This window comes from Rana temporaria, chromosome 1 (assembly GCF_905171775.1).
Source record: "Rana temporaria chromosome 1, aRanTem1.1, whole genome shotgun sequence".
In the NCBI taxonomy this organism is placed as follows: domain Eukaryota; kingdom Metazoa; phylum Chordata; class Amphibia; order Anura; family Ranidae; genus Rana; species Rana temporaria.
This window is the reverse complement of record NC_053489.1, coordinates 688,693,582-688,715,151: the sequence shown is the minus strand read 5'-3', so window position 1 is coordinate 688,715,151 and position 21,570 is coordinate 688,693,582. Positions and strand designations below refer to the sequence as shown.

The 21,570-nt window shown below is 49.1% G+C and overlaps 1 protein-coding gene across 1 annotated transcript in view; it reads left to right on the top strand.

Annotated features, from left to right (window-relative positions):
• LOC120946177 overlaps positions 1 to 18,874 on the top strand; it is a 40,151-nt gene extending 21,277 nt beyond the window's left edge. Inside the window, exons 3-10 of the mRNA XM_040361000.1 lie at positions 28 to 219; positions 2,566 to 2,760; positions 4,698 to 4,737; positions 5,597 to 5,745; positions 6,138 to 6,190; positions 17,644 to 17,712; positions 18,726 to 18,794; positions 18,854 to 18,874. Coding sequence (XP_040216934.1) covers positions 28 to 219; positions 2,566 to 2,760; positions 4,698 to 4,737; positions 5,597 to 5,745; positions 6,138 to 6,190; positions 17,644 to 17,712; positions 18,726 to 18,794; positions 18,854 to 18,874 — 788 coding nt within the window. The remainder of the gene's footprint in view (positions 1 to 27; positions 220 to 2,565; positions 2,761 to 4,697; positions 4,738 to 5,596; positions 5,746 to 6,137; positions 6,191 to 17,643; positions 17,713 to 18,725; positions 18,795 to 18,853) is intronic.
• The last annotated feature ends 2,696 nt before the right edge of the window (positions 18,875 to 21,570 follow it).

The window sequence follows — 21,570 nt, the reverse complement described above, 5'->3', positions numbered from 1 at the left end:
TAATATCGGTGTGTTGTGTCTTCTCAGGGGTCTGTAGGGAGACTCCGCTCTGGGCCTCCATCGTGGATTTCCCTCCTGGATTTGAGACCATAGAGGAGAACAAAGTGGTGGAGGTGTCATGTAAGGAGCAGTATGACAGAAGGACGTTCCCTCTGACGTGTGTGAAGGAGTCGGACGTTTTCCAGTTTTACCCTCATCCTGAGACGTCATCGTGTACACGTGAGATCCATTCACTTATTACAGACCCCAAGACTTGGCTGAGCTACATATATGTCAGAGATCTTGTCTTTTGCTTGGTCAGAAGGTTTCTTTACCCGGGTGTTCAAACAACTGACTCTCATTCTGTACTTTGGCTAATAACGTGTCTCTCCACCCAGAACTGATCCCAACATTGTACTGTGGAGCCCCGAGGTTTAGTCAGGGAGCCCCTCACCAAATTCCTTGTCAGGAGTATCTACTGCAGTTAATTAATAGAGATCTATTGACTTCTCCCTAAGTTTGGCCTAGTTGCACTTTTCTCTTCTACCACTAGGTGGCCGAGTAATTGGTGGTACTAGATTTGAGAAGGGCAACCCAAGGTCAGATTATGGGTATATGGGGTATCCCAGCCAATGGACAGGGGTTTTCATGAATCCCTTGAACTGCTGAGAGAACCTATATATTCGGGTGAGGTCAGGTGATTGATGTTCTGTGCCACCCGGACGGCTGTCTAGGTGGACGTGTGTCATACGCCCCAGGCTGCTAGGCCAGAGACTAGGCCTAACCTGGGGGCTTCGGGCTGCCAGGCTGTGTGAGGGCCTATCCAGAAGTAAGAGGGCAGCGCAGGGTTGGGACTACGGGTTGCAGTCAAACCACAACTGCTGGTTCTGCCGGCCGGAGATCCTGTCATGGTCGGAGGTAGAAGGGAAGCTGTCGCCACTAAGGGACCAATTACCTTTACCAGGGACCACAGTGAGTAACTGAAGCAAGTATCGGAGCAGAATTCTTACTGAATGGACACGGTGGAGAATCAGGAAACTTCAGGCGGTGATCAAGTCAGGGACCCAACCAGCGGAGGTGAAGCTTGCAGGGCAGCCTTGTGAGTCAAGCCAGGGACTGAGCAGGCCAGTGGGGTGAAGCTTGAGAAGTATCCGAAGTGCCAAGCTGGGGACCCAGCAGGGAAGTGGGGGTGACACTTGAGGGAGATACCACTGCAAAGCCTTGAGGATCTCACGGGATTTAGAGTTAGTACGTGCTGATGTTGCACCTTACTAGGGGCTTTCCCTGCATGGCTGTCCTCCTGTTGAAGTCTCGGAGTCTGCCAATTGAAATGGCAACTAATTAAGGGTGTCCTGGCCCTAACACTGTTTCCCTTCAAAATATAAAAAGGACTGGTAACAGAAATAAAAGAAGTGTCATCCAAGAAGTGTCTGGCGCCCAATTACTTTCATCATCTTTGCATCCACTATGCCTCACAACCCTCTACATATAGAAGGATGTTGGCTGTCTTTTGGAATTAAAGGTCCTCATTAGGCTGGAAGAGGTTAAAGACTTTGCTATGGTATAAAGAGCTGATCCATTAACCCCTTCCTCTCCTCAGCCATCTGCTTGATTTGTGGTTTCCTATCTTCTGCACCTCTGCTCCAGACCTTTCCTTTATTAACACTCCAGATTTCCAGTCTGGCCTTGTATTACACTGGGCCCCCCGTCATCCTCTGTCTCAGCTGTGTCATCAGTGAGGGCCACAGGAGTGTCACCGTTCCCCTTTAGGAGCTCCAGTGAACACATGGTGGTCTGGAGTCCTGACACCTCTTGGCAGGGGCGTTCCTAGCCCAAAGTCCAAGGCCAGAAACGGGGGGGGGGGGGGTTGGGGTATGTGGCGCTGGCTTTTTTTGGGCTGGGCAGTGGGGTTGTGTGGCTTACCAGTGCCCATCAATGCTGACCACTAAACTCACCTGCCTGACATTGACCATCACACTGACCTACCTGACCTACATATCCTGACATACATATACTGTCTAACCTACCTCAGCTCATCCATGGAGTACGGTGTCACAATAGCCAGTCATCCAATCAGTCAGTTGTCAGAGGAGGAGACCGCCCACCCGAGTGATAAGCGGGGATGTGGTGCAGTGGCCGCATTGTAATTCCCGCCTTCTGGAGCCTACAGCGCCTATGATGGACGTCACACGTCCCGCGGTCCTGGCATTGGACCAGTGGGATTCCATCATAGGCGCTGCAGGCTCCAGACTTGGCCACACTCGGCGGCACTTGGCCACACTCGGCGGCACTCGCCGCACTTGGGATCAGATCGGTCCCGGCGCTCGTGGCTAACAATGGAATGCTGCATGCCATAGATTCTGACCTTTTTGGGGACCCATTCAGGGCTCCAGCCCCCAAGCCCCGCCCTCCCGGTGAACTTGCATCTTGGTGAGACCCTACTGGTGAGTCCACCTCTACTGTTTCATCCAGCCATTCTACCATCTGTGTGTACCATGGTATGCACTTATATTACTCCTAAACCTTGTCAGGCCTTTGGCATCCCGGTGACCCCCAGTAATGGTCGTTGTATCTTCTCTATTCCAGGGAAATGTGGGAGGTTGATGGATTCAGAGCAGAATATCAGCATGTATCCAGAGAAGGAATATTATGATCAGGATGAGGAAGTGACATTGACGTGTCCCGCTGGATATTCACCCAATTACAGCAAAATCCGATGTGTGAGAGCCGACGGCACCAATATCTGGAATGTGACCGAGGTTTTATGTATCTCCTCACCAAGTAAGTCTTACTTCCAATTGGCTGGAGCTCAATGGCCAGATCACCCCTTATACTCATAATGTCCCCTCACCGACCCGTGTGACAATATGGAGGACATTTTATTTTTTTTCCCTAAAACTCCACTGAATCCAGTATGGATGAAGCAGTGCAATCAGAGCTTAACCCCACCCCCACCCTGTACACCCCCCAGCCCCCCATGGAGCAGAGCAATCCTTACATGTGTAGCACTACCCCCGAAGGAGCTGCTGGTTTGTTTTGGGTGGCATGTTACCTCGTGGCTCCTCCGCCGGCCTAGGGGTGTATGGTGCATATAGCAGTAATGGAATGTCCACGACAGGTGCTCTTTTTCTGTGCTCTTGTGGTGAAGAGTAGAGACTCAGCAGAAGGAGAAATAGCAGAATCTTAGCCGTCCTGATTGCACCCTTACATTTCTTGTTGCATTCTTTGTACAGTTGGAATGCTGATGATGATCCCTCAGCCTTGCATGTTTTGAAGGCCTTCTCTTTTGCTTCTATATGTATTTTTACATTGGAGTTCAGCCATCCAGGACTTTTGGTCGCTCTTTTAAACTTATTACCCGATGGGATGCACTGGCCAATGCCCTTATTTAATATGAAGAGAACCCGTCTCTCCTCCATGTTCTTTGTTCCTAAGATTTTATCCCAATTCATGCCTTCTAGCAAGGATCGTAATTTAGGGAAGTCAGTGTCTTTGTATTCCCCTTATGTTTCCTATTTGTGTGATTTATACTGAAGCCGATTGACCTGTGATCGCTTTTTCCTAAATTGCCCCGAATTTCCACATCCATGATCAGGTCTGTATTGTTAGTAATCAGGAGATCCAGTAACGCTTTATTTCTAGTTGGTGCGTCTACCATCTGACCCATGACATTGTCCTGCAAGACATTTAATTGCTACTTTGCTTCTCTGTATCTCCTGTCTGATCAATGTTTATAAACAATGGCCCAGATTCAAGAAGCAATTGCGCCTGTGTAACCATAGGTTACACAGCGCAATTGCTTACTTGCTCCGGCGTAGCGAATGCTCCTGATTCAGGAACATCGCTACGCCGACTGCAGCCTAAAATCTGCGTGGCATAAGGCTCTTATGCCACGCAGATTTTAGGCTGCATTCTTGCGTTGGCCGCTAGGGGGCGCTCCCATTGTGATCGGTGTATAGTATGCAAATTGCATACTAAGACCGATTCACAACGTTGAGCGAGCCCTGCGTACGCAAATTACGTAGTTTGCGTACGACGGGTTTCGCGTAAGGTTACACATCCTAATAGCAAGCGCAGCCAATGCTATAGGATACCCACGTTCCCGCGTCGCGATATTTAAAATCTACGTCGTTTGCGTAAGTGAATCGTGAATGGCGCTGGATGCCATTCACGTTCACTTTGCGACGTCATTTGCCGCAATGCACGTCGGGAAAGTTTCCCGACGGAGCATGCGCTCTACGCTCGGCGTGGGAGCGCGCCCAATTTAAATGATTCCTGCCCCCGGCGGGATCATTTACATTGCGCACGCTTACGCCGGGCAATTTTGCCGGCGCGCCCTCGCAATTTACGGAGCTACTGCTCCGTGAATCGAGGGCAGCGCAAAATATTTGCGTGGGCGCAGGGCAAAATCGTTGCCCTGTGCCTCCGCAAATAAAGTGCAAGTCGTACCTGAATCTGGGCCCATGTTTATAAACAATGTTACTTTGTATCTCTCTATTTCTGATCAATGTTTATAAACATTGTACCTGCTCTATGTACACAGCAAGTATGACTGTGAGAGTTGGGAGATGCTGGGAAGTGAGATTGGGAGAATAATAATCTGATGAGGTGTGTGTAGGACATCCTCCCATCTGCACAATCAGATAAGAACTCTATTTATCTGCCGGTGATTCATTATCTGAATTCTGATTCTCTCATTTTCTTTTCTTTGATTCCAGCTGTTATTCCGATCATCTCCAATCACTCCGTGTCCTGGAAGTGAGTATGACCCTCGTCTGACATCTAGTCCAGCCATTGGGTGTCTACTGTCTATAACCCCTCCCCCTCCACCAACCTGCAATCTACATCCACAGTGTGCAGACAGCATCCCCACCTAAGTGCAGACCCCCATCAGTACAGACACACCCATCCAAGTGCAGCCCCCCATCCGTACAGACACCCCCACCTGAGTGCAGACACCCCACCCAAGTGCAGACCCCCCCATCAGTACAGACCCCCCTCAGTACAGACACCCTCCCTCAGTGCAGACCCCCCTCAGTACAGATACCTCCCCAGTGCAGACCCCCCAGCATTACAGGCCCCTCTAGAATCTCAGATCTCCCTCAGTACAGACACCCCCCCTAGTGCAGACCCCCCAGCATTACAGACCCCCTTGAGTGCAGACCCCCCCCCAGCAGTATAAACGCCTCCCCTTACATACCTCAGAGAAGCGCTGACAGATACACACACTGTGTGTCCATCGACTGCAGGCTCCTCCTCCTCTGTGGATGTAAACAGAGAGGAGGAGGCGGCTTCATTCCGCGCTGGTGAGGTACACAGCGGCGCGAGGCACAGCTAATCAGGGTAGTGGGCGGTGTTAGCGGTGCTGCTACCCACGGGTGTCACCCCTCTGGCGGGTGTCACCCGGGTGCGATCTGCAACCCCCCGCACCGGCCTAGCAACGCCTCCGGGGTGCCATTAATAATGAATGTGTGTGAATGACGTTTGATTGGCTGGAAGAATAAGAAATGTTGATAGTAGAAAGTTGTGTTGGTGGAGTAGAGAAGGATGGAATGTGTATTTCTTCATTCTCCTCCATTCTATCATACCCATCCCCCGTCTCCTCTCTCTCTCTCAGGGATATCGGGGTTTCCTGCTGTCTCGGTGTCATTCCTCCGATGGTGGTGAAGCTGATAACCATTCTGGTGATCCTCACTCTCAGGTTCTCCGTCTTTGTACAGAGAAGATCCTCATCGGTGGAGGAGAGTCCCCGCCAAACACAGCCAGGTGATCCCGACACAGAAGATCTTCCCCGGAGTCCCCCTATAATACGGTGTTATTACCTCTCCGTCCGACCAGTAGAGTTGTTCTATTTCCACTTCCTGTGACAGGGAGACGAGGATGTTTGTGTTTTTATAACAACATTATTGATTACAGTAGGGAAGGCCCTCCAGTTCAGCCCTTATTATCTGCAGAACAGAAGCAGGTGAGGATCCTCTACAATCTTCACAGTCTTAGCTCTGACCTGCGAGACATTTTTTCCCCCCATTTGCCCCTTTCCAGTCCTCTCGGTCCCCCCAGTCCTGAGTCCCTTCTCTATAAGTGTACAGGAAGTCCTGTCCTCCCATTTATTGCTTCCCCCTCTCCATTAATGTGCTGAAATTGTTTTTTCTCATCAGATGTAAAGATTATGAAATCGTCACACCGGGCGAGGACCAACCTCTACCTTAAGGTGAGACCTCCATCGCCGCAACCAATCAGCAGTTGACATTTCTTTGATAACAGATTAATATAAAATGTAAGAAAGCCTCTGGTTACGAGATGAGGCTCTGGTTACGAGATGAGGCTCTGTGATACGAGATGAGGCTCTGTGATACGAGATGAGGCTCTGTGATACGAGATGAGCCTCTGGTTACGAGATGAGGCTCTGTGATACGAGATGAGGCTCTGTGATACGAGATGAGGCTCTGTGATACGAGATGAGTTCTGTGATACGAGATGAGGCTCTGTGATACGAGATGAGGCTCTGGTTACGAGATGAGGCTCTGTGATACGAGATGAGGCTCTGTGATACGAGATGAGCCTCTGGTTACGAGATGAGGCTCTGTGATACGAGATGAGGCTCTGTGATACGAGATGAGTTCTGTGATACGACATGAGGCTCTTTGTTGAGGTTCAAGCATGACTCACAATCTTTATTGAAATACTACAGGCTTATTAACAGTAAGAGAGGAGGTGGATACATATCCTGCTCTAATTACTCTGAAAATACACCTGTGACCAGACCTAATTAACATGAGCTCATTAAGTAATCGCTTTAAGCAGCCAAGATGACTCAGAGACATGACCTTTGAGTTTCCTAGCCTGGCTGTCTCCTCTCTCTAACTGGAATACACATTAACACAGAACTCCTTCACACAATTGCAGGGTTAATCGGCACACGTATCACGTATCACACGTATCACAGCCACAATGAAAGATCCGTAGAAGTTATCCTAGACTCATTTACATTATAACAGACAGACAGGTGGCCGGAGATGAACACATTAGCATCTCCTTACATTATATGTCCCAACAGTATGAATCAGTCACTCTTTCTAATATGACATACTGTATATCCTGGGAGATATTGTGGATAAATATTACTGTCCCATTTTAAGTAATCCAAGATATATACTTAAAGCGGAGTTCCACCCAAAAGTGGAACTTCCGCTTAATCCACTCCTCGCCCCCTTACATGCAACATTTGGCATGTAATTTTTTTTGGGGGGGGAGTGGGGGCTTCAGGAGGAGTGGGACTTCCTGCCTAATCGCCTTTCTGCAGCCCCTCCCTGTAGGCGATCGCCTGGGCATGTCACAGGTCCCAGGCGATCGCCTGTCCAATTGGATGGCGCGGCGCTGCTCGCGCATGCGCAGTGACGCTCACGCATGCGCAGTGGGTGCCCGGCCGTGAAGCCAAAAGCTGTCACGGCCGGGTGCCCACACTTGGAATTAAGATGCCGGCTGGCGAGGGGGGAGAGGAGTGGATCCCTGGCCGGCGCGTCGCTGGAACGTGGAGCAGGTAAGTGTATGTTTATTAAAAGCCAGCAGCTACACTTTTTGTAACTGCTGACTTTTAATAAACATAAAAAATGACTGGAACACCCCTTTAATGTCCATTATTTTCTTGCTCATCCTGTGCCCCTAATAGACACAGGGTGACTTAGACATAAGGGGCCAGATTCAGGTAGGAGAGCGGATCTTTAAATCGGCGTAACGTATGTAATTTACGTTACGCCGCCGCAAGTTTTTCAGGCAAGTGCTTTATTCACAAAGCACTTGCCTGTAAAGTTGAGGCGGCGTAGCGTAAATCACCCGGCAGAATTAAAATTCGGCGGGTAGGGGGCTTGTATCATTTAAATCACGCGCGTCCCCGCGCCGAACGAACTGCGCATGCGCCGGCCGCGACTGAATCCCAGTGCGCATGCTCCAAATCACTTTGCTAATTGTCAATGAAAGCGACGTGAGCGTAACTTGCGCCCAGCTCAATTGTGAATCGACTTGCGCAAACAACGTAACTTACGTCTGTCCCGACGTCCATACTTAACATTGGCTGCGCCTCACTATAGCAGGGGTAACGTTACGCCGGCTGTAAGTCTTACGCAAACGACGTAAACAGATACGGCGGCCTGGCGTACGTTCGTGAATCGGCGTATTTGCTCATTTGCATATTTAACACCGGGAACGCCACCTAGCGCCCAGCGTAAATATGCATCTAAGATACGACGGTGTAAGTGCCTTACGCCGGTCGTATCTTAGCAACATTTAAGCGTATCTCATTATGAGCATACGCTTAAATTTGCGCGGGCTCAGATTAGGACTTACGACAGTGTATCTACTGATACGTCCGTCGTAAGTCTTTCTGAATCTGGCCCAAGAGGTGCATGGGGAGCTAAAGCAAGGGTATCCCATACTTTCCAAGGGATTCTGGGTTCCACGGGGCCCTCCCGTCACAGTAACTAAACTTGGTAGAGCGGGACTGTCCATGGCTTGTCCCCGGGACGGATATTCCGAGCTCCGGTGAAGAATTAGCAGTGATCATGGCTGGTTTATGAGTTCAGGAAGGATTCCCTTGCTCTGTTTTCTTGCAGTTCCACATCAATTAAACCCATAGACACCAATCACTCTGACCCGTGCCATGGCTGTCAGACCACCAGTCCGGGCCCCCGGTATTTACTGACACTTACATACCAATAAGAAGATTACAAGAGATTCTCATAGTGGAAGGTCATTGAGGTCCACAGATTGGGAGGAAGGAGAACTCACAATATATATATATAGAGGATGGAAAAGATTCTCATGAGATCTAGACAACCATAACATGTCCTTCACCATGGACTCACCCAGATACACCACAGCATTGTACACAAAACCAAATTGAATTTGTAAGTCACACATAGAATCTTTTTAACAGTTTTTCCTATTTTAGTAAAGATTTCATATAAAAACACATAAAATGCAGATATGACTGTAGATGATTCAGCGTTTCCACCCATCAGGAGATCCTCCCCCTCTGCCCTTTCATTCAGACAAACAATATATCTGATTTTTGTACACAGGGGTGTATTTTGGTTTTGTGCTGCCCTAGGCAAGACTAAAATAGGACGCCCCCCTCATCCCAATCTGTGGCACCCCAGCCACATTATACCATTCTTGTCTCAGAATCTTGCGAGGAAGCTGCAACCGTTCACAATGAACAGCTGCAGATTCCTCATCTGACCCTGAGACTTGATTAATCCAAGTACCACATATGTGGTCAATTGGGTAGAATATGGGGTCAGAAGGACATAGGACGGGGTCATCAGGGCAGAGGATGGGGTCAGAAGGACATAGGATGGGGTCATCAGGGCAGAGGATGGGGTCAGAAGGACATAGGATGGGGTCATCAGGGCAGAGGATGGGGTCAGAAGGACATAGGATGGGGTCATCAGGGCAGAGGATGGGGTCAGAAGGACATAGGATGGGGTCATCAGGGCAGAGGATGGGGTCAGAAGGACATAGGATGGGGTCGTTATGACAGAGGATGGGGTCAGAAGGACATAGGATGGGGTCGTTATGACAGAGGATGGGGTTAGAAGGACATAGGATGGGGTCATTATGACATAGGATGGGGTCAGAAGGACATAGGATGGGGTCATCAGGGCAGAGGATGGGGTAAGTCTGGACTAGAGGACAGGGTCAGTAGGGCAGAGGATGTGGTCAATCGGGCAGAGGATGTGGTCAGAAAGACATAGGACGGGGTCATCAGGGCAGAGGAGAGGATCAGCAGGGTATAGGACAGGGGTCAGTAGGGCAAAGGATGGGGTCAGTAGTGCAGGGGATGGGGTCAGCAGGGAATAGGACTTAAAAAATGGAAGGTTGGGACTTTAAATGAGATGCGATTAGCATAATGCGATTAAATATACATATGGAAAATACAAAAATTCTTTTTTGTCTTTTCAGTGCTCTCATTTGCCAGACCAACCATAGATAGGGGCGGTTCTATGTTGCCTTCTGCTCCCTGTCTATTAGTTAGCACACCTGGGTTCCTCCTTTTGGAGGCCTTTAAATTCATAGTTAGGACTGCAGTTACATAGAGTGCCGTGACGTGGCCTGCAGCTTCCCAGACATTTGCAAATGACTGCAACTAAACCTCTGTTTTAATTACATACAGTTAGACAGATGAATTTGGTTTTGTGCTTCTTTGATTTGGCATTTTTGAGCCTGACTATTATGGTAAGAATTTTTGTATTTTCCATATGTATATTTAATCGCATTATGCTAATCGCATCTCATTTAAAGTCCCAACCTTCCATTTTTTAAACCCTTTCAGGGATGGAGGCCTGTGGTGGTGCAAACCACATGCCTCATTTAAAGTCCCAACCCCACTTTTTCCTATAGCAGGGAATAGGACAGGAGTCAGTAGGGCAGAGTATGGGATTAGTGGGGCAGTGGAAGGAGTCAGCATGGCACAAGATGGGGTCAGTAGGGCAGAGGATGTCTTTAATGGGGCAGAGGATGGAGTCATCGGGACATAGGATGGAATCAGCAGGGCACAGGATGGGGTCAGTAAGGCAGAGGATGTGGTGAATGGGGCAGAGGATGGGTTCAGCAGGGTATAGGACAGGGGTCAGTAGGGCACAGGATGGGGTCAGTAGGGCAAAGGATGTCTTCAATGGGGCAGAGGATGGAGTCGTCAGGACATAGGATAGAATCAGCAGGAAAGAGGTTGGGCTCAGCGGGGTATAGGACAGGGGTCAGTAGGGTAAAGGATGAGGTCAGTAGTGCAGGGAATGAGGTCAGCAGGGCATAGGACAGAGGCCAGTAGGGCAAAGGATGGGGTCGCTGCTGGCAGGGCTCTCAGCAAAGCTGCTCCTTCCCACACTGCACACAGCTGAGGTTGGATTCTTTTACAGACACAGCCTCAACCTGTGTAGCTCTGCTGCCTTTCCAATATAAGGATTTCACAGGTCAGGACTGCAACAGCCAGCTACACACAGTGCAGATTGAGGTTTTATCTGTACAAGAGTCCAATCTCGGCTGTGTGCAGGCAGGAGCAGCTCTGCTTTATGCCCTATGTGACGCTAAGTACAGTATGATAATGGGGGGGTCTTACCAATCCCAGCACATCATTGGGGGGCGCACCACCCGTTAGATCCAGCTGTCCTCAATGTCTCCTCAGTGTGGTGCCCCCGGGTACTGCCCATAGGGGAAGAGCTCCTGGTGGGAGATATCAGCGGAGAAGCTGATCAGCAGGCAGTGCCAGTGCAGGATGCAGAGCACCTGGCCCACCATGGCTGAGGATCGGCACTGGACTGAGCCGTGACCCCCAGACCCCCACAGCAGACTGAGGGGTCAGGGGGACAGGGGCTGACACCCTGGCAGAGGACTGAGCTGTCCTGTTCGGGAGCAGAGGGGCACTTTAATTAGGCAGCAGAGAGGCCAAAATAAAGAGCCGTTCCTGCCCTTCTGCCTGGAGAGTGACTCCGCCTGAAAAATATGCCTTGTGGTAGATAAGCCCCTGATTGTACACAATATATAATAGGGATGAGCTTCGAGTTCAAGTCAAACTCATGTTCGACTTGAACATTGCCTGTTCGGCGAACAACGAAGAATTAGGGGTGTTCGCGGCAAATTTGAAAGGCCGCAGAACACCCTGTTAAAGTCTATGGGAGAAATCTAAAGTGTTCATTTTAAAGGCTAAAGGCTTTAAAGGGGGGGTGTAAAGTCAGCATGTGAAAAAGCGCATGTTTCCCGAACATAGAACTGTCCCTGCACAAAGTGTCATTTCTGAAAGAAAAAAGCCATTTAAAACCGGCTTTGCGGCTATAATGAATTGTCAGCTCTGGCAATTCAGAGATGATTCATTCATAAAGAAAAATAGCGTGGGGGTCCCCCCAAATTCCATTACCAGGCCCTTCAGGTCTGATATGGATATTAAGGGGAACCCCGCCGTCAATTTAAAAAAAAATGACGTGGGGTTCCCCCCAAATATCCATACCAGACCCTTATCCGAGCACGTTAACCTGGCCGGCTGCAGAAAAGAGGGGGGGCAGAGTGCGGCCCCCCCTCTCCTGAACCGCACCAGGCTACATGCCCTCAACATGGGGAGGATGTCCTCATGTTGATGGGGACAAGGGCCTCATCCCCACAACCCTTGCCCGGTGGTTGTGGGGGTCTGCGGGAAGGTGGCTAATCAGAATCTGGAACACCCCTTTAACAAAGGGGACCCCCAGATCCTGCCCCCCCTATGTGAATTGGTAATGGGGTACACTGTACCCCTACCATTTCATGAAGGAAGTGTAAATAGTTAAAAAAAACACACACACCGTAGAAAAAAATCCTTTATTAATAATAAAAAAAAAAGCCCGGTCTTTCCCAGTGATGTACGAGGGTGCGTCAGAGGGGGCGGGGTCACGTGACGGGTGGCCGCTTCCCCTATATAAGTAATGTCAAAGCTCCAGCGCGTCATTCCGCTGGGCTGTGTCCAGCGGAGAGAGGAGCTCGTCTGCTGCGCTCTGGACGGATGGATCTTCTCATCGCTGGACCGGACCGCTGATCACCCGTCGCTGGAGAGATCATCCGTCGCTGGATAGAAGACAACGTTGGAGCAGGGAGCCGCATCGAGAGTGGATTACCACCGCTGGATTTTTTATTTTTTATTAACCACTTAAGGACCGGACCAATATGCTGCTAAATGACCCAAGGGGTTTTTACAATTCGGCACTGCGTTGCTTTAACAGACAATTGCGCGGTCGTGCGACGTGGCTCCCAAATAAAATTTGCGTCCTTTTCTTCCCACAAATAGAGCTTTCTTTTGGTGGTATTTGATCGCCTCTGCAATTTTTATTTTTTGCGCTATATACAAAAATAGAGCGACATTTTTGAAAAAAAAAACAATATTTTTTACTTTTTGTTATAAGAAAAATCAAATAAACTAAATTTTAGTGAAACATTTAGGCCAAAATGTATTCAGCCACATGTCTTTAGTAAAAAAAAATCGCAATAAAAAAAAAAATAGCTACCTAGCGGGAACAGCGACACTAATACCAGAAAAATGATCGCTTTGTGACACTGGCAATAGGGAGTAAAAGGGTTAACTAGGGCTGTGATCAAGGGGTTAAAACTTTATTAGGGGGGGGGGGGTACGGGAGGCTACCCTGAATCTAACACTAACTGCCTGTCACACTGACACTAAATGCAGTGATCAGTACATATATGATCACTGCATTCAGTGACACTGTGACAGGGGGGTGGTGATCGGCGGGGTTAATGTGCCTATGTGTACTGGTGTCAGTGTAGTGTTGGTGCGACTTACTGTGTGATGTGATCTCTCCTCAGCGGCGGTTGAAAATACCGCCGAGAGGAGAGATCACATCACTTCCTAAACACAGGAGGAGGAAGTGACACGCAGGGGGAGCGTGCGGATTGGCTCAGAGCGATCCGGAGGGGGCGGACAAAAACAAACAGCCGCCCCCTCATCCCGGATCGCTCGGACAGCCACGGGGACCGCCGCAGGTACCGGGGGGTCCCGATCGGACCCCCGACCCACGTCTAAGCAGGGACGTACAGGTAAGCCAATGTGCCTGTACGTGCCATTCTGCCGACGTATATGTACATGCGGCGGTCCGGAAGTGGTTAATAAAGGAATTTTTTCTACGGTGTGTCTGTGTGTTTTTTTTTAACTATTTACACTTCCTTCATGAAATGGTAGGGGTACAATGTACCCCATTACCAATTCACATAGAGGGGGGCCAGGATCTGGGGGTCCCCTTTGTTAAAGGGGTCTTCCAGATTCTGATAAGCCCCCTGCCCGCAGACCCCCACAACCACCGAGCAAGGGTTGTGGGGATGAGGCCCTTGTCCCCATCAACATGGGGACATCCTCCCCATGTTGAGGGCATGTGGCCTGGTGCGGTTCAGGAGAGGGGGGGGCCGCACTCTGTCCCCCCCTCTTTTCTGCGGCCGGCCAGGTTAACATGCTCGGATAAGGGTCTGGTGTGGATTTTTGGGTGAACTCCACGCCTTTTTTTATTTTTTTTATTTGGGGTGGAGTTCCCCTTAAAATCCACACCAGACCTGAAGGGTCTGGTATGGATATTTCAGGGGAACCCCACGTCATTTTTTTTTAAAATTGACAGCGGGGTTCCCCTTAATATCCATATCGGACCTGAAGAGCCTGTTAATGGAATTTGGGGGGACCCCCAGCTTTTTTTTTTTATGAATGAATCATCATTGAATTGCCGGAGCCGACAATTCATTAGAGCCGCAAAGCCGGTTTTAAATGCCTTTTTTCCTTTCAGAAATGACACTTTGTGCAGGGACAGTTCTATGTACGGGAAACATGCGATATTTCACGTGCTGACTTTACACCCCCCCTAGGTATGAAATTTAAAGTAATATTACACTTTTATTGTTTCACTTTTAGCATTATTAAATTCACTGCTCCTGAAAAAAACGGCCTTTTTTAAAACTTTTTTTGCATTGATACATGTCCCCTGGGACAGGACCCGGGTCCCCAAACACTCCCCTGGGGCAGGACCCGGGTCCCCAAACACTCCCCTGGGACAGGACCCGGGTCCCCAAACACCCCCCTGGGGCAGGACCCGGGTCCCCAAACACATTTTAGGACAATAACTTGCATATTAGCCTTTAAAATTAACACTTTAGATTTCAAACGTTCGAGTCCCATAGACTTTAACAGGGTTCTAAAGTTCACACAAACATTTGGTGTGTTCGCAGGTTCTGGTGCGAACTGAACAGGGGGGTGTTTGGCTCATCCTTAATGTATAACATACCTGATATCCATTCAAAATGTCACAGAAAGATTCACAGATGGCAAGAGGATAACCGTGTTTCATGAATCAAACGTTCACTTCCACGGAGTATATAGGAAGTATTGGGGGGACAATTGTGGAATCCCTGCCACGGCATTCACAGAATTTCTGCCAGAACTTCCAGAATCTCTGCCAGGATTTCCACTGGCATTTGTAGACATTCTGGCCCAGATTCTTAAAGACTTACGACAGCGTATCTCCAGATACAACGTTGGAAGTCCAAATGGCCGCCGTCGTATCTATGCGCCTGATTCATAGAATCAGTTACGCATAGATTTGGCCAAGATACGAGCAGCGTAAGTCTCCTACGCCGTCGTATCTTAGGTGGCAATAATTACGCTGGCCGCTAGGTGGCGCTTCCTTGATTTCCGCATTGAATATGTAAATGAGCAAGATACGCCGATTCACGAACGTACGTACGCCCGACGCAATTAGTTACGCCGTTTACGTAAGACATACGCCGGCGTAAAGTTAAAGCTGGTCTCTAGGTGGCGCAGCCCATGCAAAGTTTGGACGTCAGAACAAGCGTATCTTGCAACGTTTGCGTAAGTCGTACGCGAATAGGGCTGTGCGTTCACGTCGTAGGCAGTGTTCGACGTATCTTAGGCATTCTATCCGACGCATGCGCACTGGGATACGTTCACGGACGGCGCATGCACCGTTCATTCAAAACGTCATTTACGTGGGGTCATGCTTTATTTACATAAAACACGCCCACCTCTTCACAATTTGAATTAGGCGCGCTTACGCCGGCACATTTACGCTACGCCGCTGTAGCTTAGGACGCAAGTGCTTTGTGAATACAGCACTTGCCTCTCTAACTTGCGGCGGCGTAGCGTAAATACGATACGCTACGCCCACTCAATGTAACACCGCCCTACGTGAATCCGGGCCTCTGTCTTTAGGGACCTCAGGAACCCGGCCTGTAGTTCCAATAATGCCTGCAGAATCCCTGATAGCATTGTTCCAGCAAACTCTGAAATACCTAGGTGTGTTCTCTGACCCAAAGTGTATTTAAGGTCCAGCCTTTAGAGTGGCTGATATTGTGTCTGCTCACCAGATACCCCTTGTTACAAGTGTTATAATACTTACTCTACCTATGATATTGACTTGACTGTTGCTGACTTGGATTGGTTAAGATTACTCTTCTGCCTGCTGCCTGCCAAGACCCATGACTAGACTTGATTACTGTTCTGCCTGTCAAGACCCCTGCATGGACCCAACTACTGTTCTGCCTGCTGCCTGCCAATACTCCTGCCAAGACCTGACTATTGTTTTGCCTTCCGCCTGCCAAGACTCTTGCCTGGACCTGACTTTTCTTCTGCTTGCCCCTGCCAAAATCCCTGCCTGGACCTGTTGGCTCTTTTTTTTATTTTCCTGGGCATTAAGCAGGCTTTGTTGTTACCTCTTTTGCCTGCTGCCTGCCACAACTCCTACCTGGATCTGGCAATTCTTCTGCCTGCCACCTGCCAAGACTCCTGCCTGGACCTGACTATTCTTCTGCCTGCCCCTGCCCGTACTGGACTATCCTTCTACCTGCCATCTGCCAAGACCCCTGCCTAGACCTGACTGCTCTTCTGCCTCCCACAACTCCTGCCTGGACCTAGTAATTCTCCTGCCTGCCACCTGCCAAGACCCCTGCCTAGACCTGACTGCTCTTCTGCCTTCTGCCTCCTGAAACTCCTGCCTGGACCTGGTAATTCTTCTGCCTGCCACCTGCCAAGACCCCTGCCCGGACCTGACTATTCTTCTGCCTCCCACAACTCCTGCCTGGACCTGGTAATTCTCCTGCCTGCCACCTGCCAAGACCCATGCCTGGACCTGACTGCTCTTCTGCCTGCTGCGTGCCAAGACCCATGTCTAGACTTGACTACACTTTTGCCTGTCAAGACCCCTGCATGGACCTGACTATTCTTCTGCCTGGATCTAATTCATATTTTGCCTGCTTCATGTAAAGGTCCCTGCCTAAAGTTGACTACTCTTCTGCCTGTTTCTTGTCAATACTCTTCCCTGAACTTAATCTGCCTGCTGCCTGCCAGGACCCCTCCCTCAATTTTACTCTTCTGTCTGCTTTCTGCCAAGACCCCTGCCTGCACCTCACTCCTCTTCTGCCTGTTTCCTGCCAAGACCCCTGCTTGGACCTGACTATTCCTCTGCCTGCTGCCTGCCAAGACTCTTGCGTGGACCTGACTATTCTCTTGACTGCTGCCTGCCAAGACTCTTGCGTGGACCTGACTATTCTCTTGACTGCTGCCTGCCAAGACTCCTGCATGGACCTGACTATTCTTCTGCCTGCCACTTGCCAAGACTCCTGCATGGACCTGACTATTCTTCTGCCTGCCACCTGCCAAGACTCCTGCATGGACCTGACTATTCTCTTGACTGCTGCCTGCCAAGACTCTTGCATGGACCTGACTATTCTTCTGCCTGTCACCTGCCAAGACCCTGCCTGGACCTGACTATTTTTCCTCCTACCACCTGCCAAGACCCCTGCCTGGACCTGACTGCTCTTCTGCCTGGTGCCTGCCAAGACACCTGCCTGGAGAGACTGGAGAACATATGAGAAAGTCAGCAGCTCCCCCTGCTGGCTGGATATTACTATATATATATTATTGGTGAGCAATGTTTCATATTTGCCTGATTTATGTAACATTGTTCAGTCCTGCCTGTAACAGATAAAGACAAGATATGTAAGCGCACTGTGAGAAGCTTCTTCCTGACAGAGTTTCTCTCTTATTCTACATATGTGGGCTGGAATAACATGAACACTGCCAGAGTTCTCTCTCCTCTCTATGAGTCTCAGGATTTTATCATCATTATTTATTTCCAGGTGACTGAAGATCAGAAGATCCCTGAGGATGCAGAAGATGATCCGGATCTGCTCTATGCAAATACAGAGGTGACCCTTCCCTGTGGTCTGTACACGTCCGTCTGCTGTGCCCTTGACATATGCTCCAGGAGGGTTTCGACCCTCCCTGATCCCCCCTTATCTACGCCCCTAGTGTGCCAGCATGGAGGACTAAAGGATGGAAATGTTCCCACATCGCCCTCTAGTGATTTCTGCGAGAAGCCACCTCCTGTTCTCAGCACTCAGAGTTTCTCCCATATTCTCTCTCTCTCTCTCTCTCTCTCTCTATATATATATATATATATATATATTTATATACAGGGCTTTTTTTCTCAGAGAATAGGTGCAGGAACTCATCCCTTCCAAGCCAGCCCTTGACTCGGTCCCCTACCCAACTCCGAGCACCGTTCCTTGGTTCCACCCTTTACCCACCTTCCAGTACCACCCCTTTTAGAGAATACAGAACCAAGTATCATTTTGTGGTGCTACAGTAGATGTTTTGTATGGAATTTGTTAATAACAAAGGCAGTAAAATAGATCTAGTAACAATAGACACCCAACAGTCAGCATCAATAGACCCTTCAGCAGCCTGCCACAGTAGATTCCTTCCAGTAACATTAGATCCCCCTCCAGAAACAATAGACCCCCGTCCAAAAATATATCTCCTCCAGCAACAATATATTCTCCATCAGCCAGTAGCACAAGACCCCTACCTCAACAGTAGATTCTTTCCAGCAATGATTTACCCCCTAGCAACATAAGACCCACTTCAACAACAATAAATTCCCCACCAGCAACAGAAAACCTTCCCAGCAACAATAGACCCCCTTCCCCTGCAAAAATAGATCCCCTTCAGCAACAATAGATACCCCAGCAGCCAGCATCAATAGACTCTCCATCACCCTTGCCATTACATACATTCAGTTCTGGAGGTGCCGGAACTGTGATCCCCCACGTTCCTGCTGAAAAAAAGCCCTGTATATATGTGTGTGGGAATATTATGCACTGTACACTGCCAGAGTTCTCTCTCCTCTCAGGATTTTATCATCATTATTTATTTCCAGGTGACTGAAGCTCAGAAGATCCCTGAGGATGCAGAAGATGATCCGGATCTGCTCTATGCAAATACAGAGGTGACCCTTCCCTGTGATGTGTACACGTCCATCTGCTGTGCCCTTGACATATGCTCCAGGAGGGTTTCAACCCCCCCTGACCCCCCGTTATCTACGCCCCTAGTGCGCCAGTATGGAGGATTTAAGGATAGAAATGTTACCACATCGCCCTCTAGTGATTGCTGCGAGAAGTCACCTCCTGTTCTCAGCACTCAGAGTTTCTCCCATATTCTATATATATATATATGTGTGTGTGGGAATATTATGCACTGTACACTGCCAGAGTTCTCTCTCCTCTCTATGAGTCTCAGGATTTTATCATCATTATCTATTTTCCAGGTGACTGAAGCTCAGAAGATCCCTGAGGATGCAGAAGATGATCCGGATCTGCTCTATGCAAATACAGAGGTGACCCTTCCTTGTGATCTGTACATGTCCATCTGCTGTGCCCTTGACATATGCTGTGGGGGGGTTTCGACCCCCCTGATCCCCCCTTATCTACGCCCCTAGTGCGCCAGCATGGAGGACTAAAGGATGGAAATGTTCCCACATCGCCCTCTAGTGATTTCTGCGAGAAGCCACCTCCTGTTCTCAGCACTCAGAGTTTCTCCCATATTCTCTCTCTCTATCTCTCTCTCTCTCTATATATATATATATATATATACAGGGCTTTTTTTCTCAGAGAATAGGTGCAGGAACTCATCCCTTCCAAGCCAGCCCTTGACTCGGTCCCCTACCCAACTCCGAGCACCGTTCCTTGGTTCCACCCTTTACCCACCTTCCAGTACCACCCCTTTTAGAGAATACAGAACCAAGTATCATTTTGTGGTGCTACAGTAGATGTTTTGTATGGAATTTGTTAATAACAAAGGCAGTAAAATAGATCTAGTAACAATAGACACCCAACAGTCAGCATCAATAGACCCTTCAGCAGCCAGCCACAGTAGATTCCTTCCAGCAACATTAGATCCCCCACCAGAAACAATAGACCCCCGTTCAAAAATATATCTCCTCCAGCAACAATATATTCTCCATCAGCCAGCAGCAAAAGCCCCCCTCCCTCAACAGTAGATTCTTTCCAGCAATGATTTACCCCCTAGCAACATAAGACCCACTTCAGCAACAATAAATTCCCCACCAGCAACAGCAAACCTTCCCAGCAACAATAGACCCCCTTCCCCTGCAAAAATAGATCCCCTCCAGCAACAATAGATACCCCAGCAGCCAGCATCAATAGACTCTCCATCACCCTTGCCATTACATACATTCAGTTCTGGAGGTGCCGGAACTGCGATCCCCCACGTTCCTGCTGAAAAAAAAGCCCTGTATATATATGTGTGTGTGGGAATATTATGCACTGTACACTGCCAGAGTTCTCTCTCCTCTCTATGAGTCTCAGGATTTTATCATCATTATTTATTTCCAGGTGACTGAAGCTCAGAAGATCCCTGAGGATGCAGAAGATGATCCGGATCTGCTCTATGCAAATACAGAGGTGACCCTTCCCTGTGATCTGTACATCTCCGTCTGCTTTGCCCTTGACATATACTCCAGGAGGGTTTTGACCCCCTCTGATCCCCCCTTATCTACGCCCCTAGTGTGCCAGCATGGAGGACTAAAGAATGGAAATGTTCCCACATCGCCCTCTAGTGATTGCTGCGAGAAGCCACCTCCTGTTCTCCCATATTCTCTCTCTATATATATATATATATATATGTGTGTGTGTGTGTGGGAATATTATGCACTGTACACTGCCAGAGTTCTCTCTCCTCTCTATGAGTCTCAGGATTTTATCATCATTATCTATTTCCAGGTGAGAGAAGATCAAAAGATCCCCACAGGCACACAAGACGATCCGCAGCTCATCTATGAGATTATGGAGGTGACCCCGTCCTGAGATGTTTACCTGTCGCCTTGCTAAGAGCCAATCGTCTGTCACTGATGGATGTCACTCGTCTGTCACCGATGGATGTCACTCGTCTGTCACCGATGGATGTCACTCGTCTGTCACCGATGGATGTCACTCGTCTGTCACCGATGGATGTCACTCGTCTGTCACTCGTCTGTCACCGATGGATGTCACTCGTCTGTCACCAATGGATGTCACTCGTCTGTCACCGATGGATGTCACTCGTCTGTCACCAATGGATGTCACTCGTCTGTCACTCGTCTGTCACCGATGGATGTCACTCGTCTGTCACTGATGGATGTCACTCGTCTGTCACCGATGGATGTCACTCGTCTGTCACCGATGGATGTCACTCGTCTGTCACCGATGGATGTCACTCGTCTGTCACCAATGGATGTCACTCGTCTGTCACCGATGGATGTCACTCGTCTGTCACCAATGGATGTCACTCGTCTGTCACTCGTCTGTCACCGATGGATGTCACTCGTCTGTCACTGATGGATGTCACTCGTCTGTCACTGATGGATGTCACTCGTCTGTCACCGATGGATGTCACTCGTCTGTCACCGATGGATGTCACTCGTCTGTCACCGATGGATGTCACTCGTCTGTCACTCGTCTGTCACCGATGGATGTCACTCGTCTGTCACCAATGGATGTCACTCGTCTGTCACCGATGGATGTCACTCGTCTGTCACCAATGGATGTCACTCGTCTGTCACTCGTCTGTCACCGATGGATGTCACTCGTCTGTCACTGATGGATGTCACTCGTCTGTCACTGATGGATGTCACTCGTCTGTCACCGATGGATGTCACTCGTCTGTCACCGATGGATGTCACTCGTCTGTCACCGATGGATGTCACTCGTCTGTCACCGATGGATGTC